We start from the raw sequence: 24,225 nt of genomic DNA, 5'->3' as shown, positions 1-24,225 counted from the left end.
AAAAATTTGATTTTTATTAATTGGTATTCTTTCCACCAAAATTGTAAGCATATATTTAGCAAAAATCGAATAAAAAAAAAAAACTGGCTGTGTCATGGACCCGGCCGTGTGTTGTACGTGAATACGTTTACGTAACGGGTTATATTTTTTATATAAAATATTTTCATTTATGTATTTAGGATGAAATCAAGGAAACAAATCGACGATCGGACACAATCTATGCTTAAACAGTCCGTTGTCGATGTAGAAGCGATTTCATCATCCACTTGCATAATTTCAACCGCCCCAACTGCAGATGTACTGACACCGTCGTTGATCCGCTCGGCCGCATTCATTCTTTTACGTTCCCGGCACAGCTTGACTCGGTCATATGGTGTTTTATTATTACCATTAGATTGTTCTTAAGAAGCCCTTTCCAACCGTATACGATCTCTGTATTTGGTTTTGGCTTTTCGACGCGTACTGGTCGACATTATATATTTCTGATATTTTTTTTATTCTAACACCTTATTATATTCACTGTCACTATTTTACACTAATGTTTTTTATACAATCGATAGATTGTGACGATAGCTGTCGATTAAAACTTAAACGAACATCGTAGCTTCTCCGAGTTAAAAGTTATACTAATTGCAAATCTCGATACGCAGCAAAATGTTCTCAAAATGGCGGCGCTTCCCTCTCCACCGCGCGCGATGCGTCACAGTCCTAGCTTATCGTAATGAAATCTTTGGTCCTTAAGCTATTGAGTGGTCTAATTTAATTTTGGACGTAGACGATAGATTCGAAACTATAATGCCAAACTGTATCCCCCCGATTTTGTTATCATTAGGTTTTTTGGATTGCCTCCATATGATAGCAAATTTAAAGATGTATTCACGTCAAAACGTTTTGTTCAAATTTAATTTTTTGAGCATAACAAGGGTTCTTGATGATAAGCTTTTTGGAATAAACAGCTGATCGGCTTAAATTGAGGTGGGTATGGTAAGGTTATCTTCTGAAGTGGCACGTTAATGCATTCTACGGACGTATTATCTGCTATAATTTTAATAGCAATGACATTTATGTTTGTATCGAGATTTGAAGCATATCGATATATTGAATTTTCGACATTTTGTACTTTAATACTTAAAAGGGGTTTAATTTGAACTTTATTGTAACCGTGCTTCGTCCAGGACTTCAACCTTTTTTCCTGTGAACAACTTTTAATGGAATCACTTTGTTATTATAGATAATGTGCAGTGTTTAACCCAACTTTTTTTTATTGGCCAATATTAATAAGTTACTGGAATTTTTTCTTTCGATTAACTGTACTATGTGTTCCACACAATATTTATTGTTACAATAATAGCAATAAAGCCCCAAATTATTCAGAGTGTATCGCCTCTCTGAACGTACGGTAACCCCGTTAGTGGGTGGAACGTACCGTAAAACTGGTTTCCAAGATGGCTGGCCGTCCCTCTACAGCTGACTCATTTCTTTTTATGTTGTCCCCTCTCCGTCCAATTCTTTGTTGTTTGAACAACCCAGCTGGCAAGTGCTAGTCCAGTCGCGATTATGCTTGGTCTTTTCAGGAGCATTTAATTAGAATTAAACTTTTATTTTTATATGTTCTATTTATTTATTTATTTTTATACATTTTAATTTGTTCGTATTACTACTAGGCAACACTGAATATTATAATGAAGAACATCACATGATATATACAAAATATAGCCCTAGGTAACCTCCTTCTTTCTCCACTGATTTAAGTGAATGGCTGGGCCCTTCTTCCGGTGAATTTCAGTTTGATAAATTTGACATGACGTTACTAATTAGTTAGGAGACCAGTATGTTATTGTGTGATTGTCCTTACGAAATTTAGTCTTAGTGTAGATGTATTTATTAAGCCAGCATGCGTCATCATTCATGATTAACTATGATTGAAGCGTGATCATGGTAAATGAGGTTCATCAAAAGAAGAGTTCATCAAGAAACATGGAGCACTTCATCCCACTTTAGGAGATGTAAATTCATTTTAATATTGCTCATAAAACTGTGATGTATTCCTCCTTCATCATGAGAAGTTTTCGTATTTATTATTAACGGAAATTTTGGGATCCGAAATCTAATTTACCCACATTACTAGTAAAGGAGAAACTTTTCTGTCGGTTTGAGGAACTTTCAAAGTGAAAATTGGGTAATTCATATTTCGATTGGGTGCTCCCTTTGGATGGAGCGCTTTAGTTGGAAGATTTAATATGCAGTACTCCTAGAGAACATAAAACATATACGAGGGTCGTTTGAAAAGTCCGTGCAAAAATAAAAACTACTTAATTTTTTGGGGTAAACCTTTTTTATTTTTCAACATAGTCTCCTTTTAGGCTTATACACTTCGTCCAACGCTGCTCTAGTTTGTTGATCCCTTCCGAATAATAGGATTTGTCCAAGTCTGAAAAATAGCCATTCGTTTCTGCAATCACCTCCTCGTTTGAATAAAATCTTTTTCCCGCCAGCCGTTTCTTCATATTGGGGAACAAATAGTAGTCCGAGGGAGCCAAGTCTGGAGAATAGGGGGGATGTGAAACGAGTTGGAACCCTATTTCCATTAATTTTGCGACCACAACTGCTGAGGTGTGAGCTGGTGCGTTGTCGTGATGGAAAAGGACTTTTTTGTGGGCTAATCGTGGGCGTTTTTCTTGCAGCTCGGTTTTCAAACGGTCCAATAACGATGAATAATATGCACCTGTAATAGTTTTACCCTTTTCCAGATAGTCGATGAGGATTATTCCTTGCGAATCCCAAAAGACAATCGCCATAATCTTTCCGGCCGAAGGAACGGTCTTCGCCTTTTTTGGGGCAGATTCCCCCTTGGTAACCCATTGTTTAGATTGTTCTTTGGTCTCAGGAGTGTAGTGATGTATCCATGTTTCATCCACAGTGACGAAACGACGCTTAAAGTCCTGCGGATTCTTCTGGAACAGCTGCAAACCGTCCTTGCAACACTTCACACGATTTCGTTTTTGGTCAAGCGTGAGAAAATCACTCGACTTCCTCGATTCAAACGAATGCCAAACACAAAGAAATAGACCGATCTGGCTGAAACTTGGTGTGTGTTCTTCCAAGAGATGCTACTAACTAAACATAACCTCGATACGCGCAAGTAGTGCTATCTCTCTGACTTTGCACGGACTTTTCAAACGACCCTCGTATACTGGGTGAAAATTATATGCGACATTTTAAGGTGGGCGAATAAATAGGTATACAAGGTACAACAGAAATATTTGGTAGAACTATTTTCGGGAAATCTGCATAATAACGTTAGTAAAACGCACTTCCGGTAACGGGAATTTCGCCGGAAACGGGTTCCAAATGGAATACCTAATGCTAATGCACTCTGCTGGGACTGTTCCTTTTTTGAGATAATCTGAATACGATGCACCTATCGTTCTTTTAATGGGATATCAACATATTTCCTCTGTGTTTGTGTGTGTGTGTGTGTGTGTGTGTGTGTTTTACTTAATATCGATCAGCATCCGAAATATCAAATCCATTAAATAACGCGCTGGCCGAACATTCGCCACAAACTTCTGCAACTCAAATATATTTAAATTCCTCTTTTCGAACTAATGGAATTTCAAAATTAATGGAAATATCTATCACTGGAGATTTATAGCTGGCCCAGGAATGAATGGAACTGGACTGTACTCTAGTGTAAGCGCGTTGTAGATAAATGCGACGCAATACTGAGGTACAGCCTCCCGGCTGTTGCAGGCAGTTGCTGACAAAGCGGAATGCCAGGGAGGGTATATTGGGAATGAATACCGTTAATGCTTACTACGTTTCCATTGCATTATGTCATGGAAGAACTCGTTTCAAAATTTTTGCCTATTCCTATTTGTAAAATATCTTTTCACAGTATTGCGGACTAGTACCCAAACTGGGTCCTGGAACATATAAATATTGATATAGCTGTGCTTTTATTTGAACACTAATGGGTAAATAACAGCTGCCAAATACAAACAAAGTAACGTTCACTTATACACATCACAAGTTCTCTGGGAAAGTGATAGGCCTAGTTTTAGGTAGGTATGTGTGGAAAGGTTGAAGAAAATCATTTGGAAAATTATGGGGAAAAATAGTGAAACCTATTCAATGGGACGCTTTCCTTCTTCCGGCCATTTTCATAAACTTGGTGGATATCAATAATGGGGACGTTACCTTAGAAAAACACTTGCGATAGAGAAACCATGCTCACAAAATATCTTTAATCGAATTTTTCCGACCAAAACATGTTACAAACAAAAAGCAGTAGGTCTGCTGGGTTAGAATAGAGTAGAAAAGAAATTTATTATTCTGGGACAATTGTCCCCTAAGAATAAATACAGGTACAAATAGAGGCCTTAACAGTTTGGCCTGTGATTAAAAGAAAATAAATAAATAAGTATTTACAAAAAGTGAAAATAAAAATAACAGCAGAAATTAAGGAAATAAATTAAAACAATTAGAATTTCCGAGGAAGCTGAATAGAAAGGAGATAACTGAATAGACGGGATTTAAAGACAGATAGGGTAGGAGCATGGCGGACAGATGAAGGCAAGGAGTTCCAGAGAGAGGTAGCACGTATAAGGAAGGATTTGTCAAAGGATGAGGTACGGTGAGAGGGAATATAGAGATCAGATGAGCGAGATCTAGTATTACAAGAATGGATCGAGGATTTAATCTTAAAGAGTTGAAAAATATAGGATGGCCTTTGAGACTGGATGACTTGGAAAAGGAAAGAAGCCAAAAAATACTGGCGGCGATAGACAGGAAATAGTCACTTCAACTCATCGTAGCAGTGCGAAATGCGAGTCTCTGGAAATGCTGAAAATAAATCTTATGAAACAGTTCATGGAGGCGCTTGAGCTTAGCTTCAATATCACCAGAAAGACCTCTAACACTAAGCAACCATAGTGGAAATGGGGGAAAATAAGAGAGGAAACTAGGAGTTGCCAGGTCTTACGAGAATTGGAGTAACTGGGAAAAGGTGGTGGGAACTATTAAACTATTGGGTTAGTACCCAGATATCCTATAGATAAATCGATTTATCGAAATTGCGTCTTTAAATCGATCCTTCCTGTATTCATAATAAAAAAAAGTACTGCCTACAAATAATGCCTATTGGGTCAGGCTGTTCATTTTTATTTAAAGTAGATCATCATGATCATAGTAACTCTGTGTGTGTGTGTGTGGGAGAGGGGCGTTGTGGGTTGGAGGGGAAATTAGAGATTACCAGTTCGATGGAGCGTCACAAAGTGGAGAGAGAAAACTCGCCGGAAGTTCATTGTATACGTTCAGTTTGTCAATGTTTGCTAAATTGTATGTTCTTTTTTTTCTTTATCGCTGCATCCGTTTCCCGATTTGCCTGTCATTGGTTATTGTTATCTGCAATGTCCTTATCACCATAGAAACAAAAAGTTAACGTTAGAAAAAATTAAATTGCGCATTTCGCTACAGAGAATTGGTTGGTCAAAATAGATTGATTGTCTGTGTAGTGATATTTTGATTTAATAAATCCATAAGAGGTTTGATTGTGGGCGTGGATTACATTAAGGCTTTTAAGGTAGGGTCATTATTATTGGTGATTGTCAAAGTGGCACAGCCAGGTCTTCAAGCAATGTGCCTGTATACACCAAGTCAGGCGAATCGTGGCCTACTATTGAGAAACCAACTACTTTTCGCCATCTTTAGTGATCCTGCAAAGTCATTTACTAGCATCCTTAGTGTTTTCCTGCAGGGAAGACTATTGTACACTGTACTCTAGCGCGGAAGTCCTAGTTTTGAGTCACCACAACTTGCTGCCCCAAGGTTTGTTTCTTCTTCCCTCTTCGCAGAGAGATTGCTTTCCCTCAAATCGGTCGTGCGCTAAGAAAAAGCCATTGGTGCTAATTACCTTAGATGTTGCCCCGTGCGTTAATTAAAAACAAAGTAGAAGGCCTTTTTATTGGTGGTAAAAATGGAATATTATTGTATTGTTTAATTCTTGGTAATATGAAGCATTCGATACACCAGATGGGAGAGTCCAGTACCCTAACCAACTGAACTAATCCCTTTTCTTAAGGAATGAATCAAGTTTCTTCTTTCATTATTATTCAGTACTGCGGGCTGAACTAGATCTTTTGTTCCTTCCCTCCATCGGTTTCCAAATGAAGCAGCTGGCCCTCCCCGGGGAACGATTCATCCAGGTTGGAGAAGAAGTCGGGCCAGCATAACACCTCCTCTTCTTCTGAGCACTTCAAATGCCTTCCAACTGGGAAAATGCTATTTTCTCCGAGTTAGCACCCAGAAAACATTGGAGACACTCCCGTTTTCGACTGGGTTATCCTGCTGCCACCCATCCTTTGGTTTGGGTCGCGCGACGTCTCCTGTATAAAAGACTACGAAAGTGCTGCCATCTGGGCTATCTCGCTCCTTAGTGCTGTCCTGTATCTTCCTTACCGTTACAAGTATTTATCAACAAAACATTTATTAAAAGTTGTAAAACTATTTACAAAGAACTATACAGTTTCAGTTTCCCGCGAATTTTCCTTTTTTCAAAAATATTTTCCAAACACCCACTAACTTCCTGAAAACCACTCTTTCTGTCGCATGAAGTTATAAAACAAATTTTTTTTTTTTTTTGTTCAAACTGAACTTCGTCATGAACTCCATACTTCGTAGGAAAAAAGTACAAAAATAAATAGATAAACAGAATACATGAAGCGTTTTGGAGACACATCCTCCCAACGAAAAGGTTACTAAAAGAGACAAGTCACTAATTAGTGGGCATCTCCCCCCTATTCCCCTCGTTACCTCAGCACCCCCTACACAGGATGTTATCTGTTTCAATTACTGTCTTTTCACTTAGTTTCATTAAATCCCTTGATGGTGCCAACGTACTGTCAAGAAGTTTTGATCTCTTCGACTGTGTTAATACTTTTAATTTGCAATAATTACAATTTTTGTTCAGTAAAAAGTATTAGTTTTACTTTTTTGGTAAAAACCATCTTCCCGTTTTCTCTCAATTTTTTTTTTAACCGAGTTCTAAGCTAGCAATTATGTTACAAGTAAAGCATTTATTTATACTTATTTTATGATGCCTAAAAAAAAGATTGGTTTTTATAAAGAGGTGGGCGATCAGGAGAAAGAAAAGTTCGCCTGGCTTTGCGCTTAACTACTTAAACTTTAAGTCTTCCCTTTTAATAGAACTACTACTTCATTATTTAGATGGATAATTAGTAAATACTTGTGGAAGGGCCAAAGAATTGCAAGAGTGTTGTTTTTACAGCATCCACTTCTCTTAAGTCTTCTAAGTATTAATAATTAACCTTTTTTGTTTTTTTCCAGGTGAGTGCAGCATTTTTTTTCGGTATGGAGAAAATCTATTCTGGTAAGGAAAATTACATTTTTCTTTTCCCCTCTCTTCTGCCGCCATCGTACACTGTCATAAATTATCTCTTGAAGGTAATTTATGGCAGTACCATTTCACCGCTTAGGTTAGATAAAGCCGACGAAGTCTACTTGTTTTGTGTTAAAATTATGCTAGAGAAAGATTTGTCAGTTGCAAATACTAAATTTCAGTACGAGGAAATCGTGGGATTTTTCGTTTTGTCCCACTCGTTAATATTCAACAATTTCTTAAATTAATATAAATTATAGGAAATAACTGCTAGGTTGGCAATATGTGATTAGCGGCTGCGTTTTCCCATCCTTTGGCTAATTCGCTTATAATTATTTTCCACATAAAGTAAGCAATAAATCAATAATAATTAGTGGAAAAATTAATTAAAAAAAAGAAAAGAAAAAATAGCAGAGCGTGGGCTATTTCCAAAGTTGCTGCAATGAGCAATATAGTTACTCAGCAATTAAATCATCAGCTAGGGGAAAATATTAAATTATTTACTATTGTGCACAATTTACACGGATCTAGTCCTTTTTTAATACTCATCACGCAAATATTTACTTTTTGGAATATTTAGAGAATTTTAACCTCAAAAATGAGAGAAATATTAAAAAAAATGCAAGTTACTGAAAATTTTCGTTCCTTAAGAATTGAAATAATAAAAAGGGAAGGGATTAGCTATGAGGTTAGCGTACTAGACTCCCACGCGGAGGTCCCGGGTTCGAATCCAGCTGCTGACCCTTAGATTTTCTCTTCCTAGGAGCTTCTTACCGGAGGCCGGCAGTGCACTGAAAAAAGCTCCGGGCGCCAATAACCTTAGATGTTGACGCGCCTTAAATAAAAAAAATAATAATAATAATTAAGGATGCGTGAATTAGGCACCAGAATTGGCTCACTCTTAATAGGAAGTAAGGAATTGCAATCGGGTTTTTGGATTTCACAGGATATACAAAATTTTGGTGTTATATGATCGTGTTTTTTTTTTTAAATTTATTATTTAATATACAGGATGTTCATTTTAAGACGGCTCAAATGCATTTCATGCTTTAAACGGTTAATCTGAGCGAAAAATGGAAGAGGAAAAATTTGTTGCCCGTCACCTCTAGTTTCAGAATATGTGTCTTGATTTTAGATTTCTACGCGCATACGCGGCTGACGCACGACAAAAAGTGAGGGTTCGCAGTTGACCCCCATTTTCATATACACAGTTTTAAAGAGTATAAAAAGTTATGAAAGTAACCGGAAACCGAAATTCGACATCTTAAAAATTAAAGGTGCTAGGCCATTTCAAAAACTGGTATTAATAATCATATTTCAATTTTTTAACTTGTTATCAAAGAGAAAGAAGAGCACGCAATAGGTCATTTTTATGTATTTTTTCATCACCTTTCTACTAAAAATATTGCCAAGGCAGTAAAGCTAGTATTTTTCTTAATATCGGGTAATAAGAGGTTTTCCGAGTGACTATTCCAAGAAAAATCAAATGTTAAGAGCTTTTAGATGTTCTCAAGCATCCACAAAATGGCTAAAAATTAATTTTACATCTGTTACAAACAAAAAGGTTTAATAATTATTTGGTAATTTTGGGAGAGTTGCGTTTCATTACTAAAAAAATTGGACTTACATATTTAAGTGATCAATATCTCTCATGTAAAGTATCAAACTTATTCCTTAATTTGTCAAATAATGCACTTTACCCAACTTGTGAAGCATGTACTGTGCCTTTGAAGGTGCCTCCTCAGAGAGCAGTTGATAACCTGGCTTGCGAGCCTGTATATAAATTCATGTGGCATGTGTGTTCCGTCCTCATGAAATAGAAATATTGTGGCTAATGCTCAAAATAGATATTTCGTTAAGACGGTGCCCCAATGGGGCGGGGGGACTTCGTCATTATAAACAATGAAAATAACCCTTTTAAGGGCAACCTTTTCCCATCAATCGTCATTCAGAACTGTCCTAAAAAAAAAAAAAAAAAATTCGAGCTAAATTTTGAAGATGTAAGTTAGCTCGTGAGTAATGTAATCTATTTTAAAAGTTACTCGAAAATAACTAAAAACAAAAACCAAAAAATAGAAATACGCAGTTAAGCAATTTAACTTTACAGAACAATTCATTGTATAGATAAACGTTGTGCCGAAGACAAACCAAAGATTTGGGTTATAAGAGAGAGAGAGAAAGAGATTGTATGCTTCAACCGCTAAAACGCCAAAGTTTACCAAGTTCTTAAAACACTCGAAAGAGTGCTTTCTATTGTTACTTAAAGTTAGTGTTTTGTAAAAAGGATTCTTAGTATTATAACAATAGACTAGTAAGTTATAGAACTTCTTCTGTATAATTCTTGAATTTACTTAAACCCCAGGAGTTTTGTCAGCAAAACTTTTAAATGCTTCAAAACGAATAGAGAAAATTAAAACCTAACTTCTTCTTTTTTTTCAAGTCACAATTCTATGTTTCAAGTTTTTCTGTTTCCTAAAACTGGCATTTCCCCGGTTGTAAGCTTATTTAATTTGTAAATCTTTTGACACGAATAAGAAAAATTAATAACTACAGAAACATGCAGTTTTACCCATTTCTCATGTACTTTCTTATAGGATGATCTGTTTTGGATCGGAACAGGTTTATTGGAACTTGAATTTCGTTCAAAAAGTGGAACAAACATGTTTTGGAATTCACCCCTTTAAAAACCCATATTATCATATATATAATATACCCATCCATACCTAAACTGCCTACCCAAAATATACTCTCAAATTTATTGTTTAAAATCTACATAAATAAAGAAAACGTAAAGCAAATACAGACATATTTAGATAAAAAGAAAGCCATCAGCTGAGATCGAGAGGTCATTGACCCGCTATATATAAATGTTTATCTGTATAACAAAATATGATCTCATCGACTCCAACTATTGTGAATGTCCGTCCGTCCGCTTGGCTCGGCCTCCCCATTTTTATTGGCTGACGAAAACTTTTTAGTATGCATGTAATGTATCTGGGCGTATTATATATTTGTATGTATTATGTATTCTTTATTTGGTTCTATGTGTATTATATACATTATTCTAGAGAGTATTTGGAAGTGTTTGCTGCCCTGATTCTGTCTGTACAGATCTATGAGTTGAAAACAGTTGGAACGATTTGTCATCGTTGTTTTTAATCAACGTCACAACGAAATATAATGAGATTGTAATAATTTTTTGCAAAATTTTTCTTGATGATATTAAAAAAATCTTATCGTTAAATATACGCACAACTTTATCTACCCACTTTTTTGAAATTGTTACTTTATTGTGGATCCTCCAATTTAAGCTTCTAGATCCTCCTTAGTTAATACCAACTGAGGAGTAATTACTCCCTTATTATATAACTTTTACTTTCCCACACTATTGGTGTGCATAGAATTTGAGATCATGCTAAAATTTACGAGATTGAGTTCACCGAAAGTAAGATCTAGAGAAGGATGCTGATTGGCAGCGGGAGTTTAAGCCTCTCTACATAATGAACGTGAGTCTTTTCCTAAAGAATTAATATTTTTTACTAACTTATTACTCAGATTGTAATGTTTTATTATATTTTTGAAAGCCACTTTCGATTTTCTAACAAATAATAATGCTTCAAACTTAATTTACTTAAAATTTAAAAAACCTATTATTTATTGATGTAGGAGTAATAGATAAAATAATGCTAGGAGTAGAAAATTTTTGAACCAAATAGATAACTTATTCTGTCGAGTTATTTGAATGAATTATAGAATTCAATTTTCTCATAAAGTTAAACGAGATCAAAGTAGCCGACAGTTCGCATTTACTGGAAATTCCACAAAATCCCATTAACCACCAACATTCCAGTTTTATTCCACCAAATAATCAGAAAAATGCGATTACACAGAGCTCACTTATTAAAAAAGTGTAATTTGTGTATTTGTGGGCACGTGTATTGTTGAATTTTGAACTGGCTATTTCTGTATTACATTTTATACATTGCTTTTTCTCTTTTTTTTTTATATACTTTAAAAAAAAATAATAATAATAAAATGCTGATTATATTTAAAATAATTACTTCCTGTATCTTCCAAAACAAATAAAGGTTATCTTAAAATGTTTCTCAGAAGTTAATAATAATTCAAAAAAGAAGACAGAAACAAGATAACGAAAGAAGTTTGTTTTAAGTAGATTATTGTCTTTATTATTATTTTTTTGTTTTTAACAAGTAGTCTGTTTGTCTGTTAATGCTTTACAAAAAAAAAAAAAAAAAAAAATACATCGCAACAGCTGTTCCAAAATATTGTTTACAATGAAAATTTTAAAACTAATTAAAGTGGAATTCATTGTTGGAATAAAAAAATAAACTTTTGTTATTCTTCAGTTTCTCCTCGTACACTTTGAAAGTGGATGTTATGCATTCAACAAACGATTATAACGTGACAACCATGGTTAATGCATAAATTCATGATGTTCCCCCCCCCCTCTTCACCACCGATATAATTATATATCTGCAACATCCTCACGAACAGAAACACCATTTTTAATGCATCCACAACTCAACAAACTCTTAACGAAAGTAAATATGGTGTGAGAGTTTACATGTTCCCTTGTAATCTTAATTTTGGATATTTAAAACGAAAATGATGCGTTATTCCAGTCCTTATTGCGCTTTTCCCAAAAATAGCATATTTTATTTTATTACATTTTTTTTGGAAAATTAACTTTGTATAAACTTCAAGAAAATTTTCATTCTTGATTTAATTGAAAAATGAATTGAATTTCTATTGTAAACGCTGTCAATCAAATTGAATCACGCACTTAAAAGATTCCTGTTTCAGTATTTCCAAATTTAGTTTAGAAATTTAAGCTAGGTATAACTTCTAATCCACCTTTTTCAATTCCACACTTTCCCATTAGTAATTAAGTAAGTAATGCCTATTTTTTCAGGCAGGCTTTACGTCCAATACCAATTAGGTGTCGTGGACGGAGGCGACTAGCAAACATACTTTACTATAAATTTCTTCAATTAAACCTTTAAATAAAATCCAAGGCCTAGACTAGTACCGCAATACATCCTAGCTTTGCGGTTCTAGCCTATAACCGACTAACAAACATATTTACTATAAAAGTTCTCATATTAACCATTAAATACAATCCAGAGCTAGAAAGTACCGCAATACATCCTAGCTTTGCGGGTCTAGCCTATAACCGCCTAACATACTTTACTGTAAATTTCTCATATTAACCATTAAATACAATCCGAGGACTAGACTAGTACCGCAATACATCCTAGCTTTGCGGGTCTAGCCTATAACCGCCTAACATACTTTACTGTAAATTTCTCATATTAACCATTAAATACAATCCAAAGACTAGACTAGTACCGCTACACATCTTAGCATTGCGGGTCTAGCCTATAACCGTTCGGCTACCGTGGCGCCTTACAGCATTCCCCATTAGTTTAATTAATACGCTGATTTTCTGATTTCCGTTTGGAATACCTGAATAGCACAGGAAATCCATTCATACTTTGCGCCAATTCAAATTCAAAATCATTGGACAATATGTGGTACTCTTGATAGATTGTGTGAACTTTGTTAGTTGGTTGGTTGGCAATAGATTACTATCAGCAATCAGCTGTCTCTGCCATGAATAGATTCATATCTAGGTTTCCTCTTGTGTAGTTCTCCATTCAAGTGCTATGCTTAGATAATCGGGGACTGTCGATAAATCATCGTACATAGCCATAGAGTAGATGCAATTGGCGGAACTAAATTTATCCCTGCCAATTCTAGTCAGCTGTATATTTATTCCTCGTATTTAGTTATCGTCATGTTCGCACTCTATGACGTACAGATTTTATACAGAATTTATTTTACTTGTATGTTTTTTCCCTAAACGTGTTTAGTTAACACAACTTACAGCATCTCTCAAGGTTATTACCATCGTATTGATGGTGGTTGATGGTTACTTTTGTTTCAACCGGAAATAAATGTTTTCACAGGATCCTCAGAGATCGAAAACTGTTCGAATCAAAATATGAACTTTTGAAACGTTAGAAGTAATAACAAAAGTCCTTTAGTTTTGAAGAGTTCTCCCCCAAAGGTGCGGGTCTAATAAGCACATTGTGTACTCTGTGTATGTGTGTACGATCCATTGTTCTTCTCATTCATTAAGAGTCCTTCATTAACCTTGGAACAGTGATTAGGAAGCACTGTGAGGCAAAAGATAATAATTACGAGGAGGGAAACGTAGAGGTCGTTAGTGGGATTATATATGTTTATAATGACATTACAGTTATCATTATTTTCAAAAGATTTATATTCTCCGACATATGCAGAAGACATTGGGGCTGGCCTGCATGGTGGGGTCCACATTCTCTATCTCTTTCTGGCCTGCCGATATCCATCAGTTTATATGTTTGTCTTTCTCTTTGCTAATTTAGGAATCTATTTCCAGCTACTTGATTAAAATCTTAATTATATGTTTATCTAATTATTTATTTTGAACTATTTATATTATTAATTGTCTATGTGCATAGAATTATTTCTGTTTTCACTTGGAAGAAATGTTGCTGATGAAGCAAGTTTTCTTGGTTACTCTGTACTTTTGAGGTACCTTGAATCTGTACAAGGCTCTGACTACCTTTCGAACGATTGTAGGCCTGGGTTAGGTTGTAGGGAAGAAAAGGAAACGGGGGCCCCACTTAATTGTGTCAATGCGAAATGGCTTCTTCCTGTGGCCCCAGAGTTCGCCTCTTCGGAGTAACTCATATAGGTATTTGTACTTGGCCCAGGTGGAAGCCCTTATCGGCTTACTAAGTCTAGTGTTGAATAGGCGGCTCTAGACTTTGGTGGCAAACTCCCATGTAGTCTTAATCTTCCGTTCTGAAATGGAGTTCTGGATACGCCACTGTTTGCTTTAAATCAATCATCCCCCAAAATATTCTTCCTCTTCTCTAAAATCTCCCTTCCATTCCTCCAGCTGGCAGCAGGATTTTATGTTTCCAACATCTCTGCCTGGATGGTCGTAGCCACAGCCTAAGAATCATTGATCTTCCACCGGGATTTTAATCAACGACGAAATACGTACTCTGGAAATAGCTTCAAAAATTAGCAAAGTAGAGGCGAAATATGAACTCCGGAAATTTAAAACCTTCGTAAGAAAAGGTACATATCATTATCTTTTAATTGAATAAAATTTTTAACGTAATTAGATCTATACTTCTGTCCGTTTTCTATTATTTTACATTTAACTGTACGTAAAATGTAATTTTTTTTTGGGAATGTTTTAAGTCCTGACAATATTTTGAGTGTAATTCTCATCAGAATATGCAATAAATGTTGTAGTAGGTTATAGAGGAAGGCAGAATATAAATGTAGCCATTACTGGTACGTATTTGTTAATACTGTATGGAGGGTCCATAAAGGTATGTTGTTTTGCCGAAGTATATGGTAATTGCGAACCTGAGATCAATGCAAGAGAAGAGAATTCAGATCTGGAAGAGAGACAGCACGCTCTGCCCGCGTGGTCCACCAGATGGCAGCATCTAATCTTCCTCGTTAGGTGAGCCATCGTAAACATCATCACTGCCAGCTGTTAATACTACAGCTGTGCTCTCCTTTTTTGTCATTTTATTAAATACAAAAAAAAAAAAAATGAATTACATTAATTTACAAGTTACAGATTACATTGTGAAGCGGAAATCCAAGTGGATTTATGTAGGAAGAGTGGCAAATTGCGTTTCTTTTAAGTGTCGAATTGTAGTCGTAAATAAAAAGTTGAAATAAAATTAAAACCTACCATTCCAAAAAGGAAATATGCCATATTTGTTGTAAACAAACTAATAAAGAATGTCAGAGTGGCCTTGAGGGCAAGACAAAAACAATAGGTAACTTTTTGGCCCTGCAACAACACGTCTTTGTCATTATTTCACTTTACTGTTTATCTTTTTGGTATATGTATGGCTGTGTTATTTATTTTTCCCCGTGGTAATTACTTATTGCAAAAAACCATTAATTTATTCCACCATATGTTTCATGAGGTGTTGTTAAAAATCAGCTGTTTGCTTTTGTCTTGTCTGGTGCTTCTAAGAAAAGATTTATCGATTGTATCAAATCGATTTGCCCCCAGAAATACCCAGTTTGAGATCCTAAGAGGTTTTTTTTTATGGCTGTGAGTGTAGAGAGATGTATGTTGCATAATGTGCAAACATCTTTAGAACAAAAAACTTTGCAGGAAAGTGTCTCTAAAGTGCTATTTCTGGCAACACTAAGGATTTACCACCCTACACTTAAACCTCCTATCATTTAATTTTCCCCACTTTAAGGCTAAAGTTTTCCAAAACCAATTTAGCTCTACGCAAAAGTTTGACTGACCCAGTTTTACAGTACTGTAAAATATTTTCTTAGACTGTAATAAAAAGAGAGAATAACTCTTATTGGTGGAGATATCAAAACAGTTTTTACAAATTGAGGTTTACTGATTAAATGTGACCTAAATAAAGGATTATTGTTATCTATTCTTCTGATATAACATTAAACAGTATTTAGTTTCTTCGCCATTTTGTTGTGGGAGACTCTAGAGAGAACTTCGCCTAGTTTTTTACCCAAACAAATTTTTTATTTGCTGTAAACTGAAGCATTATGGTAATCTGCATCATTATGGTCATGAATTCGATTCCCCGGTCTCTCTAGGCCTTGGATTTCAATTTTTTATGGTTAATGTGAGAATTTGAATAGTAAAAGTATGTTTGCTAGTCGCCTCCGGACCACATGCACCTAATTGAGGGGTAGTTTACCAATAAAGCCTTTCTAATCGTTTTTATTTTGTGTTTATTTGGAATTGTAAATTTCATACATCAGCAAAAATGTTGGGGATACAATAGGGTGTTTCAAAAAATAATTTTTACTCCTTTAAATTACTTTTCATTTTAAATTTTAAAGAGCGCCCCGGGCGGAAAATCAAAGTTCATTTAATTTTTTTATTTTATTTTTTTTTGGCGCATCAACAGCTGAGGTTATTAGCGCTCGGAGCTTTTTCCAGTGCACTGCCGGCCTCCGGGCAGTGTTCTCTCGTTACAGACAACACTATCCATCGCCGGACAGTGAGCTGTAAGAAGCTCCTAGGAAGAGAAAATCTAAGGGTCAGCTGCTGGATTCGAACCCGGGACCTCCGCGTGGGAGTCCAGTATGCTAACCTCATAGCTAATCCCTTCCCTGCAACGATTATTATTATTACTATTTTAAATGATTATTACTATTTTTTTATTTTTGAAACTGAATTCATATTAAAAAGATAGCTAGCTGACTTTAATAAACCATTAAAGTCAAAAAGTAAAGTCACGCCTACTTTATCAAGAGGCCCTCTTGCCCAATCTAAAACCAAACATACACCCAACCTGATAATTTTTAACCTCCAAGTAGTTTAAAACGACATTGACCCTGTCGATCTCCTTGCTACTCCACAAACCACTTCCTTTCAACCTAGAGAGTGCTATCGCTGGCTAGTTTCTCTCGTCAAAGTTCTACCGGTAGTGGTGGCACTGAGGCTAGCTCGGTATTACACCGAGATACAATTATAGACCTTGTATATTAGGGTGTTTCAAAAAAAATGATGACTTTTAAATTTTAAAGAGCGCCCCGGGCGGAAAATCAAAGTTCATTTAAAAACAAAAAGTTTCGTCCGTATTAGAAGCAAAATTTACTATCAATCAATCAATTTCAAATTATAACAACAAAATGCAAAATATTCCCTAATTTAGACGTTTCAGTATCAAAAATTATTTGTTTTTTAAATTCTGTAAGAAACACATAAAAAATGAAGTGATTTTAACGTTAATTAATCGAAATTTTTCAAAAATATATATTTTTCTTAATATTTTTTTTTTTTTTCTGAATTACACAAACGATACAAACTCCTTGCTAGACTACTGGACAAACGCTCAAAACTAACTCTACAGAACAAGCGTCGACTGTACACTTCCCTTCTTGCTCCAATATGGACTTACGGACTTGAACTCTACGGGACAGCTAAACGATCTAATATCAACAGATTACAAACACTCCAATCTAAAATACTCCGCCGCATTGTAAACGCTCCCTTTTATGTCAGTAACCACTCCATACACACAGACCTCAACATTCCATTTATACCAGAACTTGCCAAAACCCGCTACAACACATTCCACCAAAAACTATCATTTCACCCTAATCCTTTAGCTGCAAACCTATTCTCAACCACACTTCCCTCCAACCCCCGAAGACGGCTGAGGCGCCGTTGGCCCCGTGACCAACTGGTAGACTAATGATGGTCATCACTGGATGATCATCATTCACGATTGCCACGCCATTTTTATTACGCACAGCATATTTACTTATTGTACTGTACGAGTGCAGGTGTAAATTTCAAATAAAAGATAAAAAAAAAAAAAAATATTTTTTTTTTAAAAAATACAGCTTCTTTAATTATTCATAACTTTGAAAATAGAAAAGGGCTAACAAAATGATTCCAACTGCCATTGTCTTTATAGCAAATTATATTTAAATAAACTTTGTTCAATTACACGTTTTGCTAATAATTTGAAAATATACAGAACATTTAATTAAGATGTTTTATAAAAAAAAAAGCAAAACAAAAATCTTTTGATCAATGGTAGCGACCTCGAAATATTAATCGATTTCGCTCTAATACGGACGAAACTTTTTGTTTTTAAATGAACTTTGATTTTCCGCCCGGGGCGCTCTTTAAAATTTAAAAGTCATCATTTTTTGAAACACCCTAGTATACAAGGTCTATAATTGTATATCGGTGTAATACCGAGCTAGCCTCAGTGCCACCACTACCGGTAGAACTTTGACGAGAGAAACTAGCCAACGATAGCACTCTCTAGGTTGAAAGGAAGTGGTTTGTGGAGTAGCAAGGAGATCGGCAGGGTCAATGTCGTTTTTTAACTACTTGGAGGTTAAAAATTATCAGGTTGGTTGGGTGTGTGTTTGGTTGTAGATTGGGCAAGAGGGCCTCTTGATAAAGTAGGCGTGACTTTACTTTTTGACTTTAATGGTTTATTAAAGTCAGCTGGCTATCTTTTATTAATATGAATTCTGTTTCAAAAAATAATAATAATAATGATTGCATAAGAGAGAAGATCGTCCTGGTTGCGTTGTATTTATTTAAACAAAATGAAGCTCTCGTATAAAGTATCCATTACAGCTGACACTAAATATTTAAGAAAGGTTTTTATCCAGATTCTTTGTATTATTTTTATTGGTTATATTTACATAACAAAGAGATATGAGGTGGAGTTTGAGTGTGTGTATATATATACTTTCTCGGTTATTGTTCTGTTTTTGTTTAGTAGGCGCGAAGAGAAAATACAATATTGAAGGGCAAAGCACGTACAGTAGTTATTGTATGCCGAAGGAACCACTTTCTGCATCTTAAACACTTGATTACATTCTTTCTCGGCTCCACTAACACTGTGGTCCATCTACACTAGTGCGCCTGTTTCTTATCTTCTCTTCTACCTAAAAATACCTCTCCTTCCGCTGGGCCCTCACACTGCACCAGACCGCTACAACAGTAAATATTCCTAAGGCAAAGTAGCTCCCTCTCAGCTTTTTTATTTCTGCTCTCTCAACTATAACCTATTTTGATCCAAAATGCTTTTATTTTGGATTTAGAATTAACCCATATTCATTCTTATTTTTTGAAAAGATGGGGGAAAAAAATTCTGACGTGAAAAAAAACTTACAAGACGTTTCTCTTACTGCTGACATTGTTCCACTGGACTCCTGGAAAATGGTGAGTATTGCATTTCTTAATGGCAAGAACTTAGCTTATCGCCTCGGCAAGATCCTGCCTCTACCAAAAAAGATCAGCCTGTCCCCACTAGCCAAAAGGTCATGGCAAGTCATACTTTGACCGCGCCGCGCTTTCAAAAGCTGAGCAAGAAAAGTTTGAACCATGAGTGTCAGGGAAGTTTTTGGTTGAAAGTCTCTTTCAATTTCATTTACCTCATGATGACAATCTTCAGCATCTTCGCTACCACTGAAACCTAATATCTTTTTGTTAAATCTTAAGGTAATGATAAAATAGCTAATTGTTATATACAATTTTAAAAATACCTTAATTTCTCAACTTAACTCGTGTTTCTTCTCGATTTTAATTGCCTAAATTAACATTTTGCAGGAAATATTTTTTTAGAATCTCTATACTCTCTGCAACGAACACTATATACCGCTCTACTTGCCCCAATATGGACTTATGGAATACAACTCTACCGGAGCGCCAAAAAATCGAACATCAACCGGCTTTCAGACCTTACAGTCAAAAATTCTAAGAACAATAGATAACGCTCCCTTCTATGTCTCCAATCATACACTCTGATCTCAATATTCCTCTCGTCTCTGGAAATAGCCCCAATCTCGATTCACAAAACTCCACTCAAATCTACACAATCATTACAACCCTCTGATCCCACAACATGTCTACTACAACACTTCCTTCAAATCCACTGCGCAGACTGAAGCGGCGGTGGCCACGCGATCATCTCAACATTTAACGCCGACCTCCTAGGATGGTTGCTGTGTAAGCTTGCCAATCTGGAGAACTAACGGCTTCGATCACTGGATGGTCGTCGTTCACTCCAATCACGCCCTTGGTGCGTGAACTTAGCTTCTACTTGCCATCCCTTATCTCTCATCACTTTTGCCTATTGTTCTGGATACAGTTGCAAAATAAATAAACAAATTAAAATTAAAAAAAAGGAAGAATCTCCCGGTCACGAAAAAAATTTTGTTTATCGATAAAACAGTTACTTTTTATAATTTATAATGATATAATATTTATTATAATTTATATGTTTATATGTGCTTACAAGTTTTAAATCATTGGAACTGCTGTTAAGTTCTAATATCAATTATCAAATAACTGCGAAAATTCTGCCTTTATTTTATTTATTTATTTTGGTCAGAGGGTCTTCGAAATGGGCATAACTTGGCAAAACTCTTAATTTTGAAAATTCACTAAGTTAACAGAAGTTATAAAAGATTCAGAAATTAGTTAAATAAATTGAGTTAATTGTAGAGGTAAAGGTGTTCTAGTTCTTCTTGTCTTTCATCCAATGAACTAGATTTTTTTGTTGGCCGTAAACAGGTCAACCTGACATTGCTCCCTTATAGGGTAATACACCGTAATGGACTATTAACTTGCGAACAGTTCTTCACAACATCTGTGGCCTTTTTTTAACTCCTTGACAATGAATATTTCTTCTTTTTTTTTTCTTTGTTCTCTTGTGATAGAAACCTATTTTGTGTTTGTTATGAATACAGCTGGAGAACTGTTTAAGGTCGATTTTCAATGATAGTGTGAAATTCAATAGTTACGTATAAATCAGCTGTGAATAAAAGACGAACTGATTGCACAGTGTATGGGAGCAGGAAAAAATTAAGTAGGTTGATAGATTGGGAGTGGAAACCACCTTAAGAAATCCATTGCAACCTAAAAGCTCTATTGGGGCTCCTTAAATCGCGTGTATGTGCTTAGAAATTAGAAATCTGTAGATAAAATTTCAACTTTAATGACGTATTGCCTGCCGATTTACTATTTTCTTAGAGGAAACTATATAGTGTTGATAGATCCAAGAGAAATACCAATTTAGAATCTTCTGCGACTTCTCTATTGAAGTATTCTAGTAAAACACACAATATAAACCTTAGCAACAAGAAAAAAGTACTGTTAAAGGTTTATCCATGTATTTCCGGTGTAAGAAAAAAATTTATAAGAATTTTGTACCAACTTAATACCTCCTTTTACGTAGTTTGGAGCAAGTGATGTTTTGCATTATTATCAATTCTGTTAATTAATATTTCTTGTTTTTCCTTTTTCCAGGCACCAAATGTTCCACCAAGTGTTGGCAGAATTACGCTCCGGCAGGCTGATCCCACAGGACAAGGAGGCTAAATTACGTTTGGCTGCATTAATATGCCAGGCGCTGTCAAACACCCCCGTCTGGGAATTCTATACTAGTTGGGCTGAAATCTTAGGCACTGCAGACTCTGGTCACGTTATCGCTAGTCTTCATAAAGAAATGGAGGTTTGTATTATTATATATTTTATAATTAATCTTTGCTTCATTAAATACTATATTAATTGAGGTGTGCGTGAAAGATTTTTTTTTTAAATTAGGAACAAGGAATTCTGTTAATTGATTACACTTCTTCAATTTCATATTTATTACGAGTTTCATTCTTTAAAAATCTGATGGGAAAACAATTACACTTTTTATTACAGTACTTACAATTGTAAGTAATCTATTTTGGGGAAATCTCCGTAAACACAGATTTTTAGAAATATATTCCTTCTAACTATTCCTAGGTTAAAAAAAATTAATATATATAAATAAAAACCTTCTCTTCTCGATTAACGATACAAAATTTTAATGCAACCTATTAAATGCACTTTCGAGTGCAGTTTAATGCCACCATTTTCCCAGAATTGCCTTAAGAAGGATTTTTCCAAGGAAAATATTACATAAGAGTGCACTGATCACATGAAACTTGAATATTTATATTTATCAATTAACTAACTGGACTTAGGTGCGACTTTGTCCTTGAAGGTCTGAAAGTGTTACCTTCAATGAGACCTTTTATTTGCACTTCAATTCAAGGATACGTTTATTTTGCAATAAGTTTTTTTTAAAAGAAAGAAAAATTATTATTTTTCCCTCTTGTCGTTGACGATTTTTTGGTTTTTCTAAATAATGAGGAAGTGGAGTAGCCACCTCAGGCAGGGGGACCTTCACCTTCATTAACTTATTGCTGGAATGTATTTTTGGAGCTCTTGCTTGGAAAATCCAGGCTCTGTTGAACGGAAATGTGAATACCTGCTACTAAATTATGCACATCCTCACTGCATATTGAGGATTGACCCAATCTCAGAATATTCAAATGCCATGACGTAGTCTAGCACACCCATAGAGGGAAGCTGATACTATCGCTTTCTCTGAACAACCTTAAGAAGCATTTACTACTTGAGGAAATGTTTTTTAAATTCAAAGTTAGAGCATTCGAAAATTAAGGAAAACGTTGAAGCCTTTTTGTCGTCAAAAAAGAAAAACCCTGGAAAATGTATTTATTATAGTAAAGTGGCACTTGCAGATTGGCTAGTTTTCCCCAAAACTTTATTATCAGATGCCACGGTGGGCATCAGTTCGAATTATACGTAGAACTTGAACTGCGATTTACAGTTTTTCTTCGAGTTAGGCTGTCCAATCAAACTCACAGACCAATTGGAGAAAAAAAAAAAACGCTTTCTCGGACTTCCGAGTTCCTCAAAACTACGAAAACTCAGTACAAAGTCTGCACGATTGTTCACCATCTATGTACATAATATATGAATATAACTATTAGAGTAATAAAAAATAAAAATTACTGTATTTAGTGTTATTCATTGAAAAAAATTACAGCTTTTATTGCTCGTGACCAATTACTTGATTTTTATGACCAAAATGAATTGTAAGTTTATTAGGCCGATTACCAGAAGCTATTATTTGGAGGCTGAGTTGGTGATGTCTAAATAAAAATAAATGACTGGCTATTCCATTGTTTGTAATTTTATGCCTAATTTAGTCACTGAATGTTGCCTAAAAATTTTGAGAATTAAGATTTTTGTAGGAATAGGAACTGACATGAAGAAAGTTTTTTTATAGTACTTTTTATCGCACCTGATTTTCGCATAGTTGCTACACACTTCACTATTACTATTATAGGTAACGCGAATTCAAAAATAATACTTTATAGAAATTTATTTTGTCACTATTATATAGTAAATTTTGACATCGTGCCAAATGGAGAAGAAAGTTAATGTTTGTTGGCAAGAATACAAAATGTTCTAACCTAACCAAGAAAGAGACATACTAAAAATTATTTTAAAGAGAACGCCCTTATTTAGAACCTTAAATTAGGACAATAATAGCCTTGCTAGATAGTTCCATCAGATAGTTTTAATAAACAGAGATAGAGTAATCTCTCTCTCTCAAGTTATCCTGATTGTATGCGTTTCTTTATTTTGCAGTCACCCCTTCCTCTAATACAGACTTTTTAAATTTATACAAATATTCATAAGAACTTGTTTTACACCAATAATAAAAATAACAAGACGATTTAACAATGTTCAATCCAATCTTTTATAGGGCATGAAATCATCTGCAGCCGAGTATTGGGTGTTAAAAGAAGTGGCCAATCTAGAGGAATTTGGTGAGGAGATTTACGAGATCAAAGGATGGAGAATTGGAATCGGCCCTCATGGGGTTAGATTGTATCAGCCGGAACAGCACACGTAAGTTTAATATCGATTTAATATGTTACTATCGCCATCGATTAAAATTATTTTAATATTTTTCTTAGAAGGATGTGGGATTAGCTGAGTGGTTAGGTTAGCAAATACTGGGTTCGAATCCAGCTGTTGGCACATTGATTTTCTTTGCCTAGGAGCTTCTTGCAGCTCACTGTCTGGTGATGAACAGTGTTGTCTTCAACGGCAAAGCTTAGAGCGCCTATAACTTCAGATGTTGATGCGCTTTAAATACAAAAAAAAAATAATTTTACATTGCAATAAGTTTTATATGTTATTAGTGTATCTCGCTCCAACCAGGTATTCTTCACGTATTACCACGAATGCTTGATTACAACTTTTTAGATCATAGTCGTCCTCTAATGAGTTTTAAAAAAGGGTTGTACGACAGGTGCTTGTGTTAATAATACAGTTAAGTCACTGAAAGTACAGATGGGTCGGTGAAATAGTTTAATCAACAGTTCGTATTTATTGACTTGACGTGCTT

General features: G+C 35.2%; 1 protein-coding gene across 3 annotated transcripts in view; it reads left to right on the top strand.

The window, feature by feature from the left end:
• Positions 1-24,225, top strand: part of LOC141456099 (E3 ubiquitin-protein ligase MYLIP-like) — a 63,294-nt gene that overhangs the window by 30,683 nt on the left and 8,386 nt on the right. For all 3 annotated transcript variants that reach the window (XM_074131768.1, XM_074131767.1, XM_074131766.1), the window contains 2 exons: positions 21,276-21,480; positions 23,578-23,723. In XM_074131768.1, coding sequence (XP_073987869.1) covers positions 21,276-21,480; positions 23,578-23,723 — 351 coding nt within the window. The remainder of the gene's footprint in view (positions 1-21,275; positions 21,481-23,577; positions 23,724-24,225) is intronic.

The sequence above is a fragment of the Rhodnius prolixus genome, unplaced genomic scaffold, assembly GCF_049639745.1.
Source record: "Rhodnius prolixus isolate KJV_2025 unplaced genomic scaffold, Rpr scaffold_4, whole genome shotgun sequence".
NCBI lineage: Eukaryota > Metazoa > Arthropoda > Insecta > Hemiptera > Reduviidae > Rhodnius > Rhodnius prolixus.
This window is presented reverse-complemented; position numbering and strand designations above follow the sequence as displayed.